The sequence below is a fragment of the Charadrius vociferus genome, unplaced genomic scaffold (genome assembly GCF_000708025.1).
Source record: "Charadrius vociferus isolate BGI_N301 unplaced genomic scaffold, ASM70802v2 scaffold1285, whole genome shotgun sequence".
Classification (NCBI taxonomy): Eukaryota; Metazoa; Chordata; class Aves; order Charadriiformes; family Charadriidae; genus Charadrius; species Charadrius vociferus.
The window spans coordinates 201,285-224,826 of record NW_009648435.1 but is presented as its reverse complement, the minus strand read 5'-3'; the positions used below and the strand labels follow the sequence as shown (position 1 = coordinate 224,826).

Genomic DNA, 23,542 nt, shown 5'->3' with positions numbered 1-23,542 from the left:
CCTCACACATAGACTCTGGACCCAAATCTGTCCCTCTGAACCTCCGACCCACCACCGCCAACGAGAAATGGCAACAGCAGCCTTGTCCCAGCACGTAGTGCTGTTTGCACAGCCCTTACTCAAACACAATGGCTGGAGCTGGCTCTGCACGGGGCGCAGCTCCCCACCAGCAATGTCACGACCTCCCTCCCACCCTGACCTGCCGCCTGAGCAGGATCACAATGCCGCATTGTGTGCCTCCATCCCTCCTCCACCGCCTGCGGGAGCTTGCAGGCAGGTGTCCACAGTTCAGCCCTGCGGAGGATGAAGGTTCACGCTCTTTCTGTGACTCGCCTCATCGCTCCTCAACTAACCCACAGTGTCTCAGAGGGCGTTGACATCCGAATTAGGTTAATTATTGTGGTTGTATATGGTAATCAAGCATAAACCTCAGGCAGTGTTGTACAGCGGGGGCTTTGTTGGTCTTGGAGAAGACAACGGTGACTTGGCCGATGTTCAAGCCCTGGATACCTTCTGCGTCAACACTGTCGTGAAGGCAAGAAGTGATGGGAATCTGGATTTTCTACAGCCTCAACACCAGCTGAGCTGTGGCAGAACCAAGTGGAGAGCTTGGGAGCCCCAGCAGGAGCCTGACCTGCAGCTAAGGTACATTTGCTGCAGATCCCATAGCAAACGCTCCCCATTTACAACTCGAGCCACGAAGCCCCAAGGCAGCACCATCGCACGCAAAAGCAGCAAAAATGAATACATGAGTAAAAAAAAAATAAATAAATAGATCCATCAGCAGACACCAGGTCTCCAAAAGCAGCAATTCTCCTCGTAGGAAAGCTTCAAGGTCAGAGTCCTTCTGGCCAAAGGGAGAAGCGGCAGACCCCTACCTCTTGTGTACATGATGCGTGCGGTGGAGTAGGTTGTAGGAGCAGAGCATCAGCTTCTCACCTGCAGTCAAAGGTGCCACACACTCACTCACAACAGCTCCAGAGACCAGACCGAGAAGCTGGTGGGACCAGCACAACTCAGACCTGAATACCCTCCTGTGGGGATCTGACTCCAAAAGTCCTTCCTTGGGGTGACGAGGTCGATGGCAAAGGAGCCAGGCCAGAGCAGAGCAGCATGTGCTGGGGGGAAAGCAGAGGGGCGAAGTGAGGCTTCCTGTGAGCTTCTCCAGTTCCTTTGCAGGCTTCCAGGGCCTGCAAATTATTTTCCTTGCCCTGGAAACATTTCGGATACATCGACAGATTCTTCTATTGCAACTGAGGATAGCAAATGCAAATCTCAGGGGCTTTTTTCCTAAAAAGTGGCTCTGATCAGGAAATAGTGCACTGTGCCTGTTCTCTGGGCAGCTACCTGTGACTTCCACGCTGCTTTGATGACCCCTGCAGGGACAAGCAGGAACAAGTCCAGAGTTTTTAATCCCTTCCTCACCTAGAAGAGCTGTGGTGTGGACGTGGGCACTGCAGTTTCTGTAGGGGACAGCTATCAAGGCCGGCCAGTCTCTCCTCCCTCGGGGAAGCGAAGATTTAACACTCTCAGGAAGGTCCCAGAGTTTGAGGTCCTTGTGCAGGGAAGGGTGACTGCTCTTGGTAGCATCCAGCTGTGGTTGGGTACAAACGGAGGAACAAGATACAGATTCTGCTGCGTGGAAATTGCTGCAGAAGAGCCAAAATATGAGTGCGTGCACATTGCTGACAGCACGGAGTGGTGCTGGCCGTGTCCAAGGACACCTCCTGATGTTTTCCATCTCTCCTTTGACTTTGACATACGGAGGTCCTCCATCCCTCCCAAAACTCTCAGATCTCTGGACAGTTGTTTTCAAGCTCATCCTTCTACATAGCCACTGCTTCTCCCCTTTCCCCGGTGGGCACTCTTTCTTCTCCAAGTCCTTCAAGGACACTAGCGCTAGTCCTCTTGTTCTCCTCCTTGCTGGTGGGACTCCATGATCAAATTCCCAACAGATCCGACACAGCTTCGTACCAGGACTAATACTCTTGGTATATGAGGAGGAGGCAGCTCTGCTGTCATCATCTATGAGAAAAATACAACTACAACCCCGTGCCTTCAGCATCCTTCCTCTTACTGAACTGAGGCTCACTTGAGCGCAGCTGAGACTTGCAGAGAGCAGAGCAAACTCTCACGTCCCACCTCCCAGACAGGAAGAGAAGATGGAAAGATCTGATTTAACTGCGGACATCTCCTCCAACACCAGCCGACCATGACCCACGCAGTCATTACATTTCCTCGTAGCTGCAAGTATCCCTAATATGAACTGAACCGATGTTTTAAGAGATCTCGGACAAAAGGCACACACCCTGCTGTGATGCCCTCCTTGCAGGGTGCTCACGGGAACGCTCTGCAGGATCTCTCCATGCACCTTCCACCACTGCCAATGTTTTCCTTCTGATCTCCTCTTCAGAAGCAGAAGGCAGGACGCTGGCAGTGGCATGACCCTGCAAAGACATCTCAGTCAGCAGGGCAGGTACGCAAGGGATGCTCCCCTTGGAGACCCAGCAGAGCAGCCTCCCTTGGCCATCATCTTCAGGTGATGACCCTCAGCTTCCCTCCATAACCCAGGGAATACCCCTCGGTGAGAGGTGAGGCCACGGTAACTCGCACACCTCCACCTTTGGGGCAACTGTTTAGTACTCACGTGTCAATGCTGTAGCTTTCCTAGAAACCATAAAATTTCTCCTAGATTTCACTCCATTTTGTTTGGTTTGGGTTTTTTTTTGCCAGGTAAGGAATCAACACTGATCCGGGCGCCCTGTCATGCTTTCCATAAATAGGAGGCGGCATCAGACCATGAGGTCCCCACCCTGTTTGCCCGCTGATTTGTTTCAAAAGGCATTTGCTCTGTAAACGCCTGCTCCACCTGGTTTCCCTCAGTCAACATGGCTTTTCTAGCCAGGCTTCAATCGAAAACCATTTCCACTATTTTGTTGTGGGTACCAGGCGCTGGCCGAGGCAGAGCCGGGGCCGGACCCAGACCCAGTGTTTACCCTCTCCTCCAGGTCAGATGCAGCTACACAGGACTCTCACTGGTCATGGAGAGTCCTTGGCCATCCCTAGGTCAAACAGAGCTTCCTCAGCACTAGTGAGGCCACATCTGCAGTGCTGGGTCCAGCTCCAGGCTCCCCAGTACAAGAGAGAGATGCACTTAGTGGAGACAGTCCAATGCAAGGCCACGAAGGCGATGAAGGGTCTGAAGCATCCTTCAGAGGAGGAGAGGCTGAGAGAGCTGGGGCTGTTCCACCCAGAGAAAGTAGGCTCGGGGGACCTCACAGATGTGTATAAACATCTGATGGGAGGGAATGAAGGCGAGGGAGTCAGGGTCTTCTTAGTGGTGCCCAGGGACAGGGCAGGAGGCAATGGGAGCAAACTAAAATACACACAATTCACCCACAAGAGCTGCCTCCCCCCAATTCTGCTGAGGAGAGCCCATGGCACCTTGCGGTTGGGATGACCACTTCCTTTTCTGCTCCCATACACCTACAGACAGACCAGCAAGTGGTCCCAGTAATGTTTAACCTGGTGTCTTTGGAGAAGACAACATGGACAGCCACCAGGAATTGTTCAGAAGATCCTAGATCCTACAAGGCGCTGAAGGATCTGGTCTAATGTTGAAGCCACCCTAAAATATACAGGCCTTTCAGCACCCGAGTGCTGCCAGTGCTGCAAGCTTCAGAGGCTTCAAGACAAAGCCCAGGTTTGTGAGGGATCAAGCTAATCTCATGGAGGTCTCTGGCAAGGAAACAAAACCAACCGAAAAGAAATCGCAAAGCCTTTTCCCAAGGTGAGCGGAGATGTATTTGGCTGTTCAAAGGCTTCTGATAAGGTGGCTGAGATTAAAGAACAAATAAGCGCACGGTTAGCGCCAAAGCCCCGACGCAAGCTGAAAAGCATACAGCCAGAAGCAACAACGCACTCCTCACCTTAAACCTGAGCAGGTCCAGCTGCTCTTCAGTCTTCGTGCCCAAGAGGAGCTCTGCCTGGTGCTGGCACAGGCTCTGCCTCCTCCTCTCTGGAACAAGATCCTCATGCCGCCGGGATCCCATCCAGCCCAGCAGCCACAGCGTGACAGCGCCGGTCCTACTCTTGGCTCTCTCCAGGCTTTGCTCCCAACCTTCCCATCTGCTCCCGTTGGCCCTGAGCATCCTTTCGGAGGGAGCTGGTATCAATGGGTACCTCACTGCAAAGCAGGCTGACTTCAATGTCACAGGAGAAGACAATAGGAACTAAGTAAATCAGCATGGCTCACTCGCTCTGCAAAGTGTAAAATTAACTAAATATCAATTTAGGTAGGCGCTAATGGACCGGCGGCTGCCCAGCAGCGGAAAGGGAGGCCTGGTGGGTGATAGATTACAAAATGACTGGGAAAGTAAACTCTCAGGTTGCTGATAACGCGGCGCACTGGATTCCCCATAGAAAGTCATCTAGAATTTATCGTGGCTCGTTTCGTGAATAGGTCTGTCTGGAAACTGGTCTGAAAAACAAACAAAAGCTGCACAAAGAGTTCGCTGGAGATGGGGGAAAAGGCCATCCCTCTGAAGTTTCTCTCCAGCGGGGGTTTTGCAGGAAGGACTGCAGACTTGGGAAATCAGGGTGTCCCAGGTCCCGATTTCCCCACTGTCGTCTGGGGCTGACTCGCTGCTGGGGAGACACGCATGCAAACCTCTTGTCTTTTCAGCCCCTCCGAGATCCAGAGAGCTGCAGGCTGCCAGGGTACATATGACATGGCCAAACTGACCACGTGTGAGCAGAAAATGATGAGGATAAGTCCTTGCCTAAGCAAAGCGCATGCAGGGAAAAAAAAATAAAAATAAAAAAAAGGACAAAGAAATAAAAATGGGGGAAAAAAGTTCCAAAGTGATGTGAGCAGGGACAGCCCTGCCAGCCTTGGCAGCGTGCAGGACTCGGCCGTGCTCTTGTCTCTTGCTGAGGTCAGGACAATGAGTTGTGGCATTGCTCAAAGGTATGTTTTAACGTGCCTGTTCTGGTGGTACTTCTGTGCCTGTAAAAGGCAGATCCCCGGCCTCAGCCACAGCTCGGCCCTTTCTTGCAGGGTGGGAGGAGGCAACGGGAAACCTCAGGACTAAGGATGCGAACCAAGAAGCAGAGGTGGGTTTAGGGGTTTCCTGATGGGATGCTGTGAGCGTGCAATGAGACATGGGGCAGTGGAGCCTGGGCAGGCGGCACAGGCGCAGCAGGGACCAATGGTGGGAGACAGGAACTTGTGGTCATCCTGGGTGAGGAATGGGACCTAATCCAACATCAGATGTGTCTTCCCTGACTTATCCCAATGGGAACAACCTGCTGTCAGGTCCTCAAAGTCTAGCTACCTGCATGACGCAAAGGGACAACAGTCTCAAGCCAGGAGACTCTGGCTGCAGGTACCTGGATTCCTGTCACAGATGTAGTCAGTGCCACCTCTGGTCTTCCCTCATGGGAAGGCTCCTCAGTCCCTCTCACCAGCTGCGCTTCTTTGGAGGTCTGCCCCACCCTCACAGCACTGCCAAGAGGTCTTCCAGGCTCCTCTAACATGAGATTTTCCCAGGATAATTTTAACGCTGGGTATGTCTTTTCTGTAGCACTCCAGTTCTCCCCCTCCAACTAATGGCTTCACCAGGAGTTTAAGGAGCATTGACTGCTTCTTTTAGACACAAAGAAGTTTTCATTTATTTTGCAGATGTTCGGCTCTGACTTTAAAAGTAAGGTGCCATTTCCAGCATGAGCTCCATCAGTCTCCATTCCCTGCTAAGGAAACCTCTGTGGGCCATTCCCGCCCCAGGACATCTCCAGGGGTTGCCCCAACCTCCGGAGGGGAAAGCCCCAGAAGCAGTTTCCCCATCTGCCCCAGAACCCCAGCCTCTGCTCTCTACAAAGACACCTCCGGGCTATAGATGCCTCCCTCTTGCCAGCACACGTAAGGACATCAGTCCCCTCCTCGTTAGCCAAGAAAAAACCTGGTACTGGAGAGAAGTGGTGGGCTTTCTCATGGACCTGGATTTCCCAGCACTATCGCAGCATCCCATCTCTCACAGGAGAAGAAAGTTTCACTGTTCCTGCCTGGAAAGCCTTTGCTGGCTTGTCACCCTTGCGAGGAGACAACGTTGTTCACACCTTGGGGCACAGCAAGGAGTGTTGTTGATGGCAAACATATCTGCCCATAGCAAGACCAAACAAAAAACCCACGCGCAGCTTTCTGCTGCGTTATTTTTATGCTGGAGCAGTTCCCACCTAGCAGGAAAAGGAATAAGGTGCAGATGAGGGGAGGCAAACAACTAATTGATGTCACAGCAAGGCTCACACCCCTTGCAAACCCCAGTGCTCTCCCTTGCACCACCCTTTGCTCCGGCAATTGGTCCAGCCCCCAAGGCTGGAAATCTAGGTCGCAGGTCTCCTCTCCTCCTCACTGGAGAGGCAGTCACCTTCCCACGTGTTCCTCTTCACCTCAACCCTGGGTACAGACTTGCATATGGACCAGAAATGCCCACTTTCCAGGTGCAGGTGCAGCTTGTAGAATCATAGAATCATAGAATTGTTGAGGTTGGAAGGGACCTTTAAGATCATCCAGTTCAACCATTAACCTACCCTGGCAAAACCACTTCTAAACCATGTCCACAAGTACCACATCTACCTTTTTTTTAAACACCTCCAGGGATGGCAAATCCACCACCTCCCTAGGCAGCCTCTTCCAATGTGTGATAACCCTTTTGGTGAAAAAATTTTTCCTAATATCCAATCTAAGCTTGTCCAACAACCTAGGAAAAACCCACCAGCAGCCTCTCCAGGCCACGGAGAGGCCAAGCAGGAAAGCCATTGTGTAAGAGTGGCAAGGTCCAGGGTGTCTCAAGGCAAGCGGAGGTCTCCTTGCTCATCATCTTAAGCAGGGGTGGGAGTATAGGGACGGGGGACAGGAAGGGACAGAAGTCTTTGGGCCTCCTCATCTGCTTTCTGCTGAGATCAGCCCATCCCCAGGTTGTGAACATGCACCCATCCAGGAGGGTGCACATACCATCGCAGTATGACCCCCTATAGGGGTCATACTCAGCAGTGGGCAGCTGGGGCAGTTCTGCACCACCAGGACATTCCTCACACCTACACAAAAGCTATGAGCCCATTAGGCCACCCCAGCAGGACCTGGCTGCCCGGTGAGCAGAGACAGAGCCCCATCCCTCCTACAAGGGCATCTTTCGCTTCTCAAGAGACACTACTGCAAAAGACACACCTGCCTGCCCGTATCTCCACCCCTGCTCCAGCATCTCCAGGGGAGAAGAGACTGCTGTGTTTAATCTCAGATGACTCCACCAAGGCCCTCAGACACTGGTCAACAAGCAGATCCCCATCCTGTTCAAGCCACACTCCAAAACCTCCCTGGGATGCAGTTGCAAGGTAACAGAAGCAGCCCGAGAGAGCTGCCGAGGTCCTGCAGCTGCGGCCTCCGACACAAGCAGCATGCAGGCAGATGAGCGCGTATGCTGTGCTTCACATCACCAGATCCCAGCAGGAGCAGACAACCGCCTTTTGAGTTTCTCTTCAGATGCGTCAAGTCATGCCCAAGAAAGAGCCTTCCAGGCAGCAAACAGGAATACGGGAGACTCTGACCTGGGTTACATACCAAAACTGGACCTCCTGTGAGGTCCTCATGGACAACTAGGTTTGTCCTTAGGCAAACAAGTGAGCTGGGCAGCAGCAAACCCCACAAGCTACAATCGAGCAAGAGGAAACAACCAAAGAGGAGCAAGATCAAGCCTGACTGGGCACCTTCATGTTGATGGTCCCAGGGCAAGGGTCCCCCACGCCCTGGAGAAAAAGGATATCCCCCTGCCTGGGGAACGCTCGTAGACCCCTTAGCCACCTACCCCACATCACCACAGCTGCCCAAGCAGGCTTGTCCATCTCGGATTGCACGGGACACGGCTGGGCAGAGGGGAGGAGAAGGAAGGAGCACCAACCCTCGATCCCAACAGCAGGAAGGGGTTTGACCCCTGCAAACAGCGAGCTCACCCATGGCTCTCACCCAGCCCCGGGCTCCCTGATAAGCTGCCAGCTTGGGTAGATAGCAGGAGCGCAGGATGGGTGGAGAACGCAACAGCCCCACAGTAAACTTGTGGTTTTGATGAGGTGGATGGGGAGAGGCAGCACCTGCCTGTGCCAGGGGGGCTTTGACTAAAGCTAAGGCTAACAGTCTCCTGACCTGCGACAGGGGAGGGAGGAAGCTTGGGCCCTTTTGTCCCTCCAGAAAGCCAAGGTCTGGGCTGGAAGTGTCTTATCTACCTGGTAGATGTTTCCTGAGAGCCATGGGGATGGGTGAAGAATGGGCAAAGGGAAAACACGCACTGTCAGGGTCTTCTCCACTGGGGCCAGGAGGCACGTGGGGAGCCTGGTCCTCCAGAACTAGTGTTGCACAGCCCGAGCCATTGGTTCCTGGTGACACACGGTCACAGCCACACATCCTCCACCTCCACCATTGCCCCTGGTGCCCAAGTACAAGGAGCACGTGGTCCTGCTAACCGGGCTTAGGATCCCTGGTGGCACAAAGCCATGGCTGTGCCTTGCCGATGGTGTGCAGGATGCTGGGATGAATCTTAAAGGGAAAGGGTGGGGAGGAAGAGCTACCGAAGAAGGAGAAGACCCTGAACAAAGGACTGGCTGTGGACCTCCATCATGGAGGGCAGCCTCCCAGTCCTCCTTTGGGTTGTCTTGCACTGTCCACCAGCCAGCAAGAAGCAGACCCAGTGACCATTTTTCTACTGTTACTGGGAAACAGTTGGCTTCCTAGCAGGGCTGTGCTGTTGCTGGTCATCCTGGTACAGCACAGTCCCAGCACGGGACTTCAGCCAGTCTGAAGATGGCAGATGCAAGATATCCATGTGTTAAGCGGTGCCTGGAGAAGACAGTATGGGAAGGGGAAGCAAAGAAGGGAGCCAGGGATTGGCGTAACCTCAGTCCAAAGTGGATGGAGCCAGGAAAAGGAAAGGATTAGCTCCATGACACGCAGGTATGACCCAGCCTGCACAAGGTCTCAGCAGCACAGGCTCAAAGACTGTATCAACACATCAAGAGCTAAAAAGCTGTGAGCAAGTCATCTCTGTCCTCAGCTTTGTCAAGAAGTAAAAGCAGAACACAAGAAGGGGAAAAAAAAAAGAAGGGACAAAGATCAACCACAAAGAGCAGAGCAGGAGGACACGAGGGGTCAAAGCAGAACGTCAACAGCCACAGGTGAAACCAAGGAGGAAGGCAGGGATGCAAACATGGGTGGCACGGCCACCCCCCACAGTGTCCACAAGCGCCCAGACAGCCTACCCACCGCTTGACGTGACGTGGCAGTGCTCTGCAGAGAAGGCCGTAGCCACCTAAACCTGCCACTCACCAGAGCGGAGGCTGGTCGCTCCCTGGAGCAGGGGTTGGAGAGCAGGGCACCGGTGGGAAGGTCCTCTGTGGGCTCGCCGTCCCAGTCACCCCCACCCCAGGGAGGGGCCAGCGGCGCGCAAACCGGGCTGCGGGTGTTTGCTTTCCACTCTCCCAGTCTGCCGATAGCCACCCGCTCCCCAGCCAAGGTTCCAGCTCACCATGCTGAAAATCAGGAGGTATTTGATCACGTAAGTGGATTATTCATTTATTTATTTATTTAAGTAAAACACTATTTCCTTAAGTAAAATAGTATTTCCATCCTACTCAGACGTCTTGCCCTTGTGGGTCCCTCGGTGTTGGGAAATGGAAGTGGTGCCGGGAATGGGCAGAGGAGCGCTTCTGCTGCGTGAAAATGCCGGGAGGTCGGGGTTGATGGGGCGCTCTCTTCTTGCAAAGCCCCAAGGGCAGCACTTCTCCCCGGTACGACAGGCAGGAAAACAGCATCTTTTGTCAGGTCCTGTACAGCAAAAGAAGAAGAGCAGCAAAGACGCTGGTGAGGCAAGTAGGGTGCTGATCCCTCCTGCATCACCCCAGGCGAGGGCTCGCTGCGCTCGGTGCTGCACGCTCACCCGCAGAGTGGGCACGGAGCAGAAACGTGGCTCCTCCTGTAGGGTGAGGTGCACTCTTCCGCAGCCTCTGCATTGGAGAGGATGGATGAGGAGCAGAGAAGGGCAAGGCTTGACTTCACAGCAGATCCCTCTTGCTGGGGCAGAGCATTTTGGGGCAGGACAGCCTTTTCCCACGCGCCTGTGGCATCTGGGGCATTGCACACCAAGCTGCGGCGTGGGGGGAACCTGGAGGCTTTCCTAACCCAGTAGTTTCACGAGTAGGTTGGGCACCGGTTTGCCCTTCCTGCGCTACCTCACCTTCTCCTGAGCCTCCTGCAGACCGTTGTCACCATTCTGTCATTTATCGTGATGCAAGTAAAGAAAATGGCTCCAATCGCTGCTCAGAGGAACCAGGCTATCGCTGGCGCGTGTATTGTGTACATTAATTCCCCATGCACCATCGCTCGCTGCCTGGAGCGTATCTGGCCACGGCAAATCAAAGCAGTCATTTTCTGCCACCCGCCTGCCCGCTGAACCCAGCCACGGCCACCTCCCGCAGCACCCACGGGTCCGTTGGGACCACGCACGGATGAGCGTCGACCGCAGACCCATCCCAGCCGGCGCTGGGCAGGGAAGGGGCACAGCTCGGAGGGCAGCAGGTCATCCTCTCTGCTTCAAGCAGAGAGGGGGCGGGGGAAAAAAACACAAACGGAGGGGAAATCTGCCATGCTGCCGCAATCCGGCAGCGCCTGCTTGCCAGTGGCACCCCCTCCCCTGCCAGGAGCAGACAGCAAGACACGGCGGGGGACATCATCCCTTGCGAATAAATGACCGACGGTTCAGTTTTTTATTAAATCCATTGAGCCGGCGCAGGAGGATTCAGCTGCTGTGGCTCTGCTGCTGAGCCCTCGCAGTGTCTTTGGGGTGCCGCATCCACCTCTGCACTCTGCTTTGTCACTTCTGGAGGTGACAGCATGTGGGCTCCCACCCACGGGAGCTCTTCAGCCGCAGCCTGCCCGCAGCCGGAGGCATTTCCAAAGACTTTGCAGGTTGTTCTTGCAGCCTGAGCTGCCCTCTGGGCCAGCGCTGACTCCCGCCAGCTCCGCGTGCACATCTCGGACATCTTCCTGGTGCTTTGATCTCAAGTATCTAATTCTGCCCCAAGACACCTATGCCCGGGAGCTCATCCTGGCACGTGAAACTGAGAGAAGGCTGTGAAGGAGTTACCCATGGAAAGCAGTCGAGCCTCTTGAAGGCTCGTTGTCCAGCTACAAATGGTCCAGCTGCTCCAGCCTCCAGGGCAAAGGCTTCTCGTGTGCCATATGCCATTTTATCCAGGGTTTGCTGCCTTCGGTGCAACTTCTTAGCATCTTCAGTGCAAACTTCCCTGCTGCCACAGCTCTCCCTGTCTCAGCACACCCTCCTTGGTACATGTGTCCCACCAGGGCCAGCTTGGAGGAAGGGCTCTGGCTTTATGCTAGCCTGGTCAGACCCAAGCAGCCAGCAACGTGTTGCGGTGTTCCATGGTCATCTCAAAGAGGCGGCAGACTGGCAGCAAAAGGATCTCAATCTTTCACAGATTCTCTACAAGCTGAAAGTTTAGCACTGACCAGGGACCTCTGTGGAAGCAAATCCAGAATTATACCTACACAAAATACAGATACCAGGCTAACGGAGAGCGCTGCCTACCTCAGCACTGCTTGCTGGGCAAGTGTTGCATCGTTCTGCCTTTGCTACTGGGTGCTGTCTCTCCAAAGAGGGAGTTTGGGTATATCGCTAAATGCCACAGTGCGTTCGCTCTTCATTCCCTTCTTGCCGCTTTTCGTAGGCTGGCCAGGCAGACGAGCTCCTCATCAGCCGCACCTTGAGTGATCGGAGAGTTGCACCAGGTCTCCAGCAAGATCCGTCCAGCAGCATCGCTTCATCCTGGAGCAACTCCTCCTTCACTGCCTTCTCCCTCTTTGGTCTCTCTGGCCATCAATGATCTTCCACACCGGGGTGTTTGAACAAGCCTTCCCTTGCAGCAGCTCTGGGGCCGCCCCGAGTCTCTGCTTCAACCCTCTCCCTTTAACGGGTTTCGGCATTTTAAGCACTGTTTAAGCATTTGGCATTTTTCTGATCCGTTGCTCGCCATACCCATTTATCTTTGACAGCACGAGGCTCTCCTTGTGCTGCTTGCTCGACCAGGCAGCGAGCCACGTGCACGTTTGCCAGCCAAGCCTGGCAGTCTGCTCCTCAAGTGGAAGATGAGCGTGGTTGCCATCAGGTTTTGGGGATGCTGTGCAGCTGACAACCAGCTTGTTCACCGTGCTAACAAGTACGTGCCTTTTGAATCCTCAGCAGCACCATCGTGACCAAAGACCTCCCAGCCTTTACAGTCCTGAGTACTTTAGATACCAAAAGTCTCCCAGAAGGAGCTTAGAGTTTCAATTCAGTGTGGGACATTATTGGCAGAACCAATGTGTGGAAACCATGAGTGTCCAAACCAATCCACAACCACTGGAAGCAGTGCTGTAATAAGGAAACTACAGTTTGTCGTAACGCCCAGTCAACGGTGTTTTTTCTGGAGCAAGTCCAGTTTTTTCAATAGCAAGCCAAAATTGCTCACCAGCACCAATGGGATGCACGTGACCACTTTGGACGGCCCATGTTTGCGTCATTGCCAGCTCATCAGGCTAGGACGTCACCCACATGTCACAAGAGTGCCTGGAGTAGGAGATAAAGCACCAAGGAGGCAAAGAAGCTCTGGGACGAGCAGGTCTGTGAGGTTCCAGGCCCACTCTCTTGGTCCAAAACTGTCCGTGGAAGGAAGCGGACAACATCAACAAACATCACCTGTCAGAGCTTGGTTTCCAAGCAAGGACTGCCCAAATTTCTGCTTTCCTTAATTCTTCCTATTGAGATCCCTTCGTTTCATGCTCAGCAACGCGGCCTGTACCTGCTCCCTCCCTCTGAGAGATGGAGAGCAGATACCTGGGGCTTGCAGGCTGGGCTCCCACCCAAGAAGGAGCCCACAATAGAGGATTCAACCAGATTCTCAATACAAATCATCTCCTGTTAGGCATCGGTAGGTTCCCTGGGTAGAAACCAGCAGAAATGAGATGCAAACTAATCCTTCTTCCCAGGAAGCTTAGTCCCTGGACTGCTCCGCTTGAGATGAAAGACTACGATCAAGCTCCACCACAGTTTGTAGCCAGCCCTACAAACAGCAAAAGCCCCATGGCAACATTTATCATGGTCTGAATGTCCCCACGCACAACCCAAAACCCCATAGCGTAGTGCCGATGACTTGAAATCACGCTGCTGTTGTAGACTTGGCTAAGACCAGACTAAAAGCCAGGTTGCGCACCAGACCAGCATAGCCGGTGTCCCCACGGTAGCACCACATCTGCAGCCACAGCTGGAGCCTGTGCAACCACCTCCAACGGCAGGTGTCAAGATAAGGGGAGAGCAGGGAAAACAAAGATTTATTGTCTCTATTTATAAAGATAGGGTCCCGATATTTCCAGGGTAGGCAGGGCAGGGCAAATGCGAGTGGTGCCTGCTCCTGCTGCTGAAGAAGGAGCTGCAGCGGTGCTGGTGAGGCGTCCCTGAGCAGCCAAGGGACTTTTCGGTTATCACTGTTTACCTTTCGGTGCGATATTTGTGTCCTGGCTGGAAATTTCCACGAGGCTACACCGCTCAAGCACACAGCCTCAGAGGTTCGTTGGTTATCGCTGCCTCTGCACCTCTTTCACCCCTGAAAACGTGATCTTACTTTAAAAAAAAATAATAATAAAAAAAGATTAAACAAAGTCTCAAGGCCTCTTTCCCCTCTGCATCACACACACGTACATTTCTTCTGCCTACTAATGGTCTGAACTGTCTTCTTCCTTGCAGGAAGTTGAATGCAATATACAGGTGCCAGCCAGGTCGGCTCTGGATCTTCTTCAGCCTCCTCATCCTCCTCTTGGTCACGCTTCAATTCGCGGAGAAGCTGCAGCCTCCCAGGTAGGTCCCCAGCAGGATTGCAAACCTGCACCTCATCCTCCAGCCTTTCGCTGACCACCGAGGTTGGCTCAAAACTGTCCTCCTGAAAACCACCCAACAGTGTCGTCTTTAGACAGGGAGGAGAATCCAGGTGGGAGAGGACCCCTCCAGGGCCCTCACATCCAACCCCTATGCCCTGGCCAGAGCTGAGCCCACTCTGCGTCCAAACCAGGCTGCTCTGGGCTTTGTCCCAGCTGGTCTCAAAACCCTACAGCCCATGAGCGTCCTCTCAGTCTGGGGTACTCTGCAAACTTTCCTCCAGCTTCTCCAGGTCACCTATTCTTCTCTCTCCTCGCCTTCTTTTGCTTTGTGGCTTTCCACCAGCCCACCATGCTCCAGGGGGACAGGGACACCAGCACATTACTGCTGACATCTCCTTCTTTTCTTGCACTCACCCCGACCTCCCACAGGGCAGTGGCCAAGTCCTATGCTCACCAGCAATGCCACTCACCCCAAGAAAGATGGGGGAACTTGTTTTGGGGTGTCTGCAGGGAGGGCTTCATTGAGCTGCAGAGGAGCTGCCCTCTTTGCACACCCCTTCCATCCTCTGCCCATTTACACCTGAGTCTCATGTCCTCCCTGTTACAGAAACTGCCGGTGTGAGCTGGAGCGTGCCCTGCAGCAGACCACGGACCACAGCCAGAAGAGGCTCAGCTATGCCCTCCAGACCCCCAACCTGCTGTGGGAAGATGATTCCCCGCACTGGCAGAGGAAAGCCATGCCGGACCCCACTTCGACTGAGGGCGTGCAGGATGTTTTTCAGATGCATCTGTACTTCAGCCAGGAGACCCCGCAGGAAAGCAGCCCAGGCAGGCAAGAGGAGCACTGGACATCTTTGGAGGGCAGCAAGAAGGTGGAAGCCCATCCCTCATCCACGAGGCTGAAATCCCAGCTTCCTGGCCTGAGAAAAGCAATCAGAGAGGGTCCTTCTCCAAGTCTTTCTGGGAGGATCTCTGGAGTTTTGGGAGACGCTGATGCTATCACCAGCAAGTTCACAATCTTTGCAAACAGGATGACCACAGAGGAACACAGGAGAACATCACCACCAGGAATGAGGCAGGTGGTGGTACAGAGCCAGTATCAGCCTCAAGCCACAGGTTCCCCCCACCATCGGTGGGGCAGCTCCTTGCCAAACTCAGCTCAACCTCCACAAGCAGAGGACTTTTACAACACAGACCCAGAGAGAGGATTTTTCCCAAGCTGGACAGAAGTCTCCAAGGGTGACAAGGTGACTCTTGGAGAAGGCCAGCAGGCCAGAGGGGTCTCCTCTCAAGGGGAGACATGTGAGCCCAAGACTGACATTGTTTTCCTCAAAGTCCACAAGAGTGCCAGCAGCACCGTCATGAACATCCTCTTCCGCTTCGGCGAGACGCACAACCTCACCTTCGCCTTCCCCATCGGGGGTGGCAACCAGCTCTTCTACCCACGCCACTTCTTGGCGAAGTTTGTGCAGGGCTTCTCCCCCAGGAGCCCTCAGCGGTTCAACATCCTCTGCCACCACATGCGATTCCTGCAGCCGGAGGTACAGGCAAAGCCACCATGCCTTGGGAAGGGCGAACAGGGGAGGGAGAGAGGGGCTCGTGGGGAGCAAGTTGGGACACCTGCAGAGCATGTAAACTCTTCAGGGCTGAAGCTATGCCCCCGGGTACCTTGCGTGTTATGGGCATCTCCTGAGAGCTTCTGTAAATGATGGTTTGATGAATCATTGTGTTGTGACCTGAGACAAGCCAAGGGACAACATCTGTAGCAGTCAGCAACTATCATCTCGTTTTAGCCTGGTGGGCCCTTGGAGATGTCTTGCTCCCTGGACAGGCCCAGAAGGTACCAGCTGCAAGAGGAGAATGCCTTAAGCGCATCAGCTGAGGTCAGCCATGCCCAGCATCCACCCTTCTGGGTGCCACTTGAGGACACGCAGATCTGGCAAGGAAATAGGACGTATCTCAAGCCCGGACAGGCCACCCAGCTGTGGCAGGGAACTTTGGTCACTCTGTGACCTCTTCTGGGGCTCCCTACAGCTGACATAAAGGCTCCTTTGATGAGCTGCACCCTGAAAACCTCCCCAGCACCCACCATCTCCAAACCCAGCGAGCATTTCTGCTTTCCAGCAGAGCACAGGATTGCGAGTGAGCAGGTCCCTTCTCCCTACCCCACCTTTAAAACCTCCTTTTTCTCCTCTGCAGGTGCATAAAGTGGTGTCCAGCTCAGCATTCTATTTCTCCATCCTGAGGAACCCCGTGAAGCTCATGGAGTCCTCCTTCGCGTACTACAAGGGCACATCGGCTTTCTCCCGCGCCCACAGCCTGGAGGAGTTCCTCAGCCAGCCCTACCACTACTACAACCCCGCAGACGGTGACAGCCACTACGCCAGGAACCTCATGACGTTCGACTTTGGCTTCAACCCTGACGGAGATGTCTCAGCCGAGCGGGTGCAACTCATGCTGAAGGCCATCGAGGCGTCCTTCGACTTGCTTCTCATCTCGGAGTACTTCGATGAGTCCATGGTGCTGCTGAAGGAGATGCTGTGCTGGGACCTGGACAGCGTCGTCTCCTTCCCGCTCAACATCAGGGACAGCAGCACCAAGTCCCTGCTCTCAGACACCATCGTGGAAAAGATAAAGGACTGGAACAGGCTGGACTGGGAAATCTACACCCACTTCAACAGGACCTTCTGGGAAAGGATTGACCGAGACATTGGCAGGGAGCGCATGCAGCGGGAAGTAAAGGTACTTCGGGAGAGGCAGGGAGAGCTGGCGAGGACCTGCCTGCAAGGGACGGGCAGCGTGGCCCCAAAGCACATCAAGGACTCTTCCCTGAGGCCGCTGCAGCACGGCAGTGCAAAGATCTTGGGCTATAACCTCAAGCAGGGCTTGGACAAGGAGACAGAGCGCATGTGCCGGCGGCTGGTGACCCCAGAGCTGCAGTACAGCAGCGCTCTCTACAAGAAGCAGTTTGCCCAGAAGTCCCCCGAGACCCACCAGCCCTCTCAGCAGGGCGATGCCCTGCAGCACAGGCTGGAGGGCACCCAAGGCTGAGCCTCCTTGCCCCCCTCCAGGCATCGTTCTCCAGCTGCCTGTGCTGAGGACCGTGAGGCGCTACCCTCCTGGGCTCAGCAGCTGCTTCTTCCCCGGGCAGGTTGGGCCGCTGCTGCCCACGAGAGCCTCTGGCCACCTCTGTCTTGTGCAGGACCACGCACAAGCTCTTTGGGTGCTACAAGCTGCCATCTCTGCAGAGCAGGACGGGCTGCAACAGGGGGGTCCTGGGGGCTCGACACCACACGATGCTTCCAGGGTAGGTCCTGTCTGGCAGCCGAAGCCTTGGAGGAGGCCATCTGGGGCTTCGTGCTGCGTAGCACTGACTTCAGCAGCGAGGAGGACAAGCAGGAGGGCAGCCCGAGTCCTCAGCACCGCGCTGGGTACCGCAGGTAGATGGGTTCCAGCTGGGAACCATGTCGCTGCCCTCCCACCAGCCGGAGCTTGCGACGGCGCGGGGCCAAGCCGTAAATCAGAGCGGCAGAGCTTGATTTGCAGTCAGTCTGTTCAGCTGCGGCTCTCCTCCGCTGCACCTTAATGCTACCGTGCTAGAAAAGCAGTCTCTGAATTAAAAATAACAATATTCACCGTCCCCCTTAATTACGTCAGTCTGCCCCGTAGACAACCTCCCCCAGCAGCCCAAGAAACAGACCTCAAACATCCGAAAATGTACTGGGGGAAAAAAAAAAAAGACCCAAAGAAAAAAAAAATCAACTTTTTTTTTTTTCCCCCCTTGATTCTGTGGTTACACACGTGTCCTTCGGGTGCTGCGCTCATACGCTGCATGTACAGGACTGGCTCCTACCCCAGAGCTGACGCCGACATCTCAGTGTCAGACAGCGAGTTAAATGCCCACAGGGCCGAGGGCAGTCTCGTGAGCATCTCCGCAGCCGGGCGTCCCAGCCCAGCCTTGGAGCGGCTGTAGGAACATTCGACGCTCCGCCTGGGGGAAAAAATACCACAAGAACGGGTTGTGGTGGGCTAGTCAACCTCACTTTTCACATCCTACACTTATCCTCAAATCAAAAGCAGAGCCAGCAAATCAGTTTGGATAAACAGAGGCCCCAGCGGAGGGTTTTCAGTGCGATTTCCAAACCAAAAGAGGCTCACGAAAAATTGCTGGGAGATCCAAGCATCCTGGGCTCTCCTTGGCCAGCCACGCAGAGCCTCCAAGGTTTTGGTTTCCACCCGAAGGTGCCCCATCTCCTGCTCACAGCTTTAACCGGGATAAAACCCAGACTGCGTTCCCACCCCCCTTCCCCTGCAAGGGAACAGGCACAAGCCAGGCGTGATGCCGGGACATCGCTTTCTTGGGGGCGTTTGCTGCCTGGTTTTTGAGGCGCCGTTTGTTCTATAAAGTTTCACCCCTGAGGCATGGCCACGTATCGCTGTGTCGCTCCCTTCCCTCATTTCTCCTGTTGGGACGTGGCGTGGTCTCGTGGTTTGCAGAGGTCCAGCTTGCCCTCCAGGTGGTCTCTGCATCACCCCAGAGGGCAATCCCGCATGGCAGCAAGGGAGATGGGCAGCCCACAGGCAGCATAGACGAGGGCATGCCCCAAAATCCCACAGGGGACACGGTGGGGTTGCGGGGAGGAGCAAGGCTGGTCCCCAGGGCAGGGAGGATTGCACCTCCAGGTACCAAACCTGCATCTTACACTTTCCCTCGGGATTTTAATCAGGTACCATGTCCTTATTTGCCATTTGCAACTCAGCAAGTAGGAGCGGATCTTCTCTGCTCTGGCTCCTGCCGAGGTGATGCAGGGCAGGGACACCTGTACTACCAGAGCATCGCATGAGAAGCGCAGCCTGTCCCAGAGCACACACCTCGCGATTGCTCTGAAAAGCTGTAGTGCATCAAGAATATATTCCGCTCAGGAATTTGCCGCCCAGAGAGATCCTGCAAAAATGAGTATTTGCTGCAAAATGAAGGAAGGGGCCGTTTTTGGCAGGGACAGGGGAGATCTCTGGGCAGCAGCTCCATATCCAGCCCTGCTCCAGTGATGCTGTGCGTGGGGTTGCCCCAGCCCCTGCTCTTCCGCATGGAGAGATCCCGGGGGTGCAGCACCCGTGGGGCACCCCAGCATTGCCTGGGGGAGCCCCGTTTACCCTTAGCAGGCATTTCCACCCAAACTGCCCCCCTTCCAGAGCAAGCAGCAAGCAGGGCAGAGTCAGTTCAGACATCGCCACGGCTTCTCCCATTTTCAGGAATCACATGGGCTGATTTCCCCCCACCACAGAGCTCAGAGGAACGACAGCACTCACGTAAATGCCGATCACAACATTTATTTTTATTATTATTTCCACCAACCGTAACTTTATCTTTAGGAATATTTCACGTAGATGTGGAGAGGAACCCGGGGATGCACTTGCTCACCCCCGCTGGCTGCCCGGGTCCCGTTTTTTTTTTTAGCCACAGACACTCTGTGCACTGTTTCTCGATGCTTTACAGCACAGGACACCCAGGCTAAGCACCGCGTCCGCAGCTGAGCCGCGTCTCCCGCAGCCAGCGAACCCCCTTTGCCCTGGAGCATTTGTAATCCCTCTCCAAGAACTGCCAGGTTCAGCTTGAGCTGGACCTCAGTTTAACTCGAAGAACACCAATTTTTGACCAATATCCATTTAGTAACTGGAAAGATCAAAGCCTGCTTCCTCCTCATCCCTGGTTTCCAAGGCAGTTACTGGTTTACGCTTTTTACGGCTGCAAGAGACCCAGTCGGATTATTTCAAGCGTTGCGCGGTGCAATAACCTGGGAGTTGCTCAAGCCAACCCACGTAATAGCCCTGACTTTCTGTAAGCTTCCTGGCAATACAAGGCAACCAGCAATTTATGCAAAAGTATTAGGTTGGGGTTTTTTTTCCCCCTGACCGAGCTAGTGATGCAGGCTTGATACATTTTCCGACTCTCCAGGGAGACTTTGAGAGCCATTCCCAAAGGAGTTCAGGGTTTCAGACATCCTGCAAGGCCAGCTTGGGTGATTCCTTTGTGATGCTTTAAAAAAGAAAAAAAAAAAATATATATATATTTATATCTCTCACCCTGCGGTAGGGACTGAAGGGGCAGGATGGATGCTGGGCTGGAGGAGCAGCAAAATCGTCCACGCCAGGAAAGCCGCTCCCAGGAGAGGGGCTGCAGGGATCTCCTTCCCCCCATCCGCGGCTCAGGCACGAGGCTCTGAGTTGCTCTTCTCCCCTTTCCTCTTCCGACGCAGTTCGTCACCCTCCATGGGCGCCGCCACCCTCGCCTTGGGGATCTTGTATTTGCTCTTCTGGCTGTAGAGGAGGTTTTTCTGGAAGAGGCGTGGGACGTTGCCTTGGTACAGCAGGAGGGCAGCGAGCATCCCTGAAATGAGAGCACAGACCCCTTCCGTGGGCTGCGCCAAGCATCTCCACGGATGAGCAGTGATTTTTCAGGCCCTTGCCACAACCTTCCTCGTGACCAAAACATAGCTCAGCACCACTGACGTCCTCGCTGACAGTATCTAAAAGAGCCTTGCTATATTACTTTAATGAGAATTTAACCATTGTGCCCTTAATATAATAGCGAGGCTTGTTTTGACCCAAAAGGGCCATAAATCACACCAGCAGTCTCCTTTCCCCGCTCTCGGCATTCAAGGCAGCACATGTCCAGCTCCCCGTGGTCATCCTGAAACTGTGGACGACCCCAATAGCATAGCTCAGCCTACCGTTGCCCTAAAACATCTTTGCTTCATCTCCCCCAGACTTTGGCCTTGGGCAGTTTTGCCTATGTCCCACACAGAAATTGTATTTAGAAAAATGGATAGCAAAGGGATAAGTGACAGGGAAGGGGGACAGAAAAGGACACTTGCCATGGGCACCATGCAAGTTGAGCCCTTTTCCAGGCATGGTTTGCGTTACGTCCAGCATTTCTGCCATGCCCATGTGATAGGACGAGGGGGAATGGCTTCAGATTGGAAGAGGGGAGATTTAGATGAGATCTTAGGAAGAAATTGTTGACTGTGAAGGTGGTGAGCCCCTGGCGCAGGTTGCCCAGAGAAGCTGTGGCTGCCCCATCCCTGGAGGTGTTCAAGGCCAGGTTGGACAGGGCTTGGAGCAACCTGGGCTGGTGGGAGGTGTCCCTGCCCAGGGCAGAGGGGTTTGAACTAGATGGTCTTCAAGGTCGCTTCCAACCTAAACCATTCTCTGATTCTATGATTTCCCCCCATCTCAACCCCCGTCCCCCAGTACCTCCCAGGCAGATCTCACCTGAGAGGGGCCCCAGCCAGTAAACCTGGACGTAGTCCCAAAAGCTGTTCCCCGAGCAGTGGAAGGTGGTGACGGTGGCCAGGGCAGGGTTGAAGAAGGCCCCCGTGAATGGTTCGGCTGCATGGGAAGAAAAGTGTGGCCATCAGTCTCGTTTGCATCCATGGAAAGACAGACAAAGAGCTGGACCAGGAGACCTACGATCCCTCCTGCCTGCCGGGAGCATCTCTGCTGCTGCCCAGCTCCCGCAGCAGCATCTCTCGGACTGTGTAACAACCGCATATGGGAAAATCCCACCCGTGTCACCTCGAGCTTTGCCGGAAGCAGAAGAGCTCAGCGCGGGACCAAGGCCTTGCGTTAGGGGACGTTGAAGGAAAGTGCTCCCAGTTTTGGGGCAAGCTATCCTAAATAGCCTCGATATCCTTAGATAACCTCTATCTAGGCATACCTTAGATATCTTTGGATATCTATGCCGAGATACCCTAAACTGCTGTCTTCATCCCACAATGAATATTCCCCAAAATACATAAAAAACAAATGTCTTGGTAATTGTTACCTCTCAAGTCCTGGAAGATGAAAAAGGGACTGTTAAATCCCCACAAATTAGGTATTTTTTCTAAATGACTTAGAAAAAGAAATGCAGGTGCTGCTCACCTGTGTAGGTCAGGAAGGTGACAGTCGCCGCCAGCACAGGGACCCGGTAGATTGGGTGATTCTGGCGCAACTTGAGAAGGACAAGGTGGAAGAGGAAAGAGCAGATGCCTTCCACAAAGGCAGCGTGGTGCAGGGACGTGCGGATGGAGGAGCTGCACTCAGACGCTATCAGGTTCTGGATGAGGTGGAAATGCGTCAGCTCCCAAGACCAGTAGAGCTTGGTGACAGCCCAGCCTGTCCCCATGCCTGCACCCTGGGCCAGCAGCTTGGCAGCCGTTGTGGCGAGGTTGGACTCGAGGAGCAGGAACTCCTGGAGAGAGACGGCTGGGTTGGCAGATGCTCCATCGAAAGAGGCAACGTGAAGAGCAAAGAGGAGGAAGAGCAGAGTCAGGACCACGTCTGGGCCAAAGCCACCACCCCACGGGCCAATCTCCAACAGCATCCTCAGCTCCAGGCAGCTCGTGCACAACTGTAACGAGCCAGCGAGTTCTCTGGCAAGGCAGCCGTACACTCCAGGAGACAGAAGCCTCTTGGAAAGCCGCCTGAGTGCCTGGCACACCCCAACAACCAGGAAAAAAAAAGCAATGGAGACATTCAGGCCAGCCATAGCAAAGTCTGCACTGAGGGGAGAGACTGGAAGGAGCAGAGAAAGCTTCTGCACCTTCTCCTTATGAAGCCGCGTGGAAGCAAACGTGGCGCAGCCCGAGAGGCTTGGGAAACGCTGCAGGTGCTGGCCTCTCCTTTGCGGACCAATGCCGGCTGCCACAGGGAGCTGACGGACTCACCTGCAGCTGGATCAGCCCACAGGTTGTCCCAGCGAGCAGGTCCCAGTGTTATCTCCACCACCCAGTCACTGAGCTTCCAACGCCCAGCGGTCACATCTGAGAGGCTGCAGCAGCTCCGTGGAGCTGCTCAGATCTTCCAGAAGGAGCAAAACCCTTCGTTTTGTTTCTGCTTGTCACCATAAAACACAACCTACTGCCCCAATCCCAAAGCCTGGGGCAGGAGGGGACTCTTAGGAAGCCGGCAACCCGTACAAGGAATTCACGTTTCTCCAGGGCAGAGCCACTCTGAGCCACAGCAAAGTCCGCCTCTGGCCAGTTTGAAAGCCCGGCTTGCTTACTGCTTCCTACCCTTGTCTCGAGTAAGACCTCACCTCGTTTGTTGGTGGCACTAATTGCACGTGCCCTTGCTCTGCACACATATTGGAGACAGGATCTTTCCCAGCTCCACCAAAATCACCCCATAGTGTCTTCGTTACCTGACTTCTGAAACCCACGCCATCTAAACACCTTTGGATTAGACCTCTGAATACATGATGGAGTCAACAGCAATTTTAAGTGACAAAATACACCAGGTGTGCTCCAGTGGTCACGTCCTCTGCCCCCGTTCCCACCAGGCCACCCCCAGACTCCCACACTCCCACCACTGGGCTCTGGGGGAATAAAGGGGACAGTGAGTGATGGAAAGCACAGGAGCAGCACAGACCACGGCAGGAAGGGTGGGATGGGGTGGATAATGTCATATTATCAGGGACTTATGGTTAACAGAGCATAAACTATTCATTATGTGTCTTCTGGGTCACTTCCCGCCTCCACAGGAGAAATGGCCTCACCCTGAGCTCATGTTTCCCAGCCCTAGAGTGGGAAG

General features: G+C 54.3%; 2 protein-coding genes across 2 annotated transcripts; one reads left to right on the top strand and one right to left on the bottom strand.

Annotated features, from left to right (window-relative positions):
- The first annotated feature begins 409 nt into the window (after positions 1 to 409).
- LOC104286771 lies at positions 410 to 18,813 on the top strand. Its single transcript, XM_009885406.1, has 5 exons — positions 410 to 645; positions 13,839 to 13,949; positions 14,577 to 15,510; positions 16,169 to 16,918; positions 18,730 to 18,813. Exons 1-5 carry the CDS (start codon positions 410 to 412, stop codon positions 18,811 to 18,813), a joined length of 2,115 nt encoding a protein of 704 aa, XP_009883708.1.
- A 1,362-nt stretch (positions 18,814 to 20,175) lies between these two features.
- Positions 20,176 to 22,499, bottom strand: LOC104286761 (aquaporin-12-like). Its single transcript, XM_009885394.1, has 3 exons — positions 21,893 to 22,499; positions 21,242 to 21,358; positions 20,176 to 20,357 (listed from the first exon to the last, which is right to left on the bottom strand). Exons 1-3 carry the CDS (start codon positions 22,497 to 22,499, stop codon positions 20,176 to 20,178), a joined length of 906 nt encoding a protein of 301 aa, XP_009883696.1.
- Between the last annotated feature and the right edge of the window lie 1,043 nt (positions 22,500 to 23,542).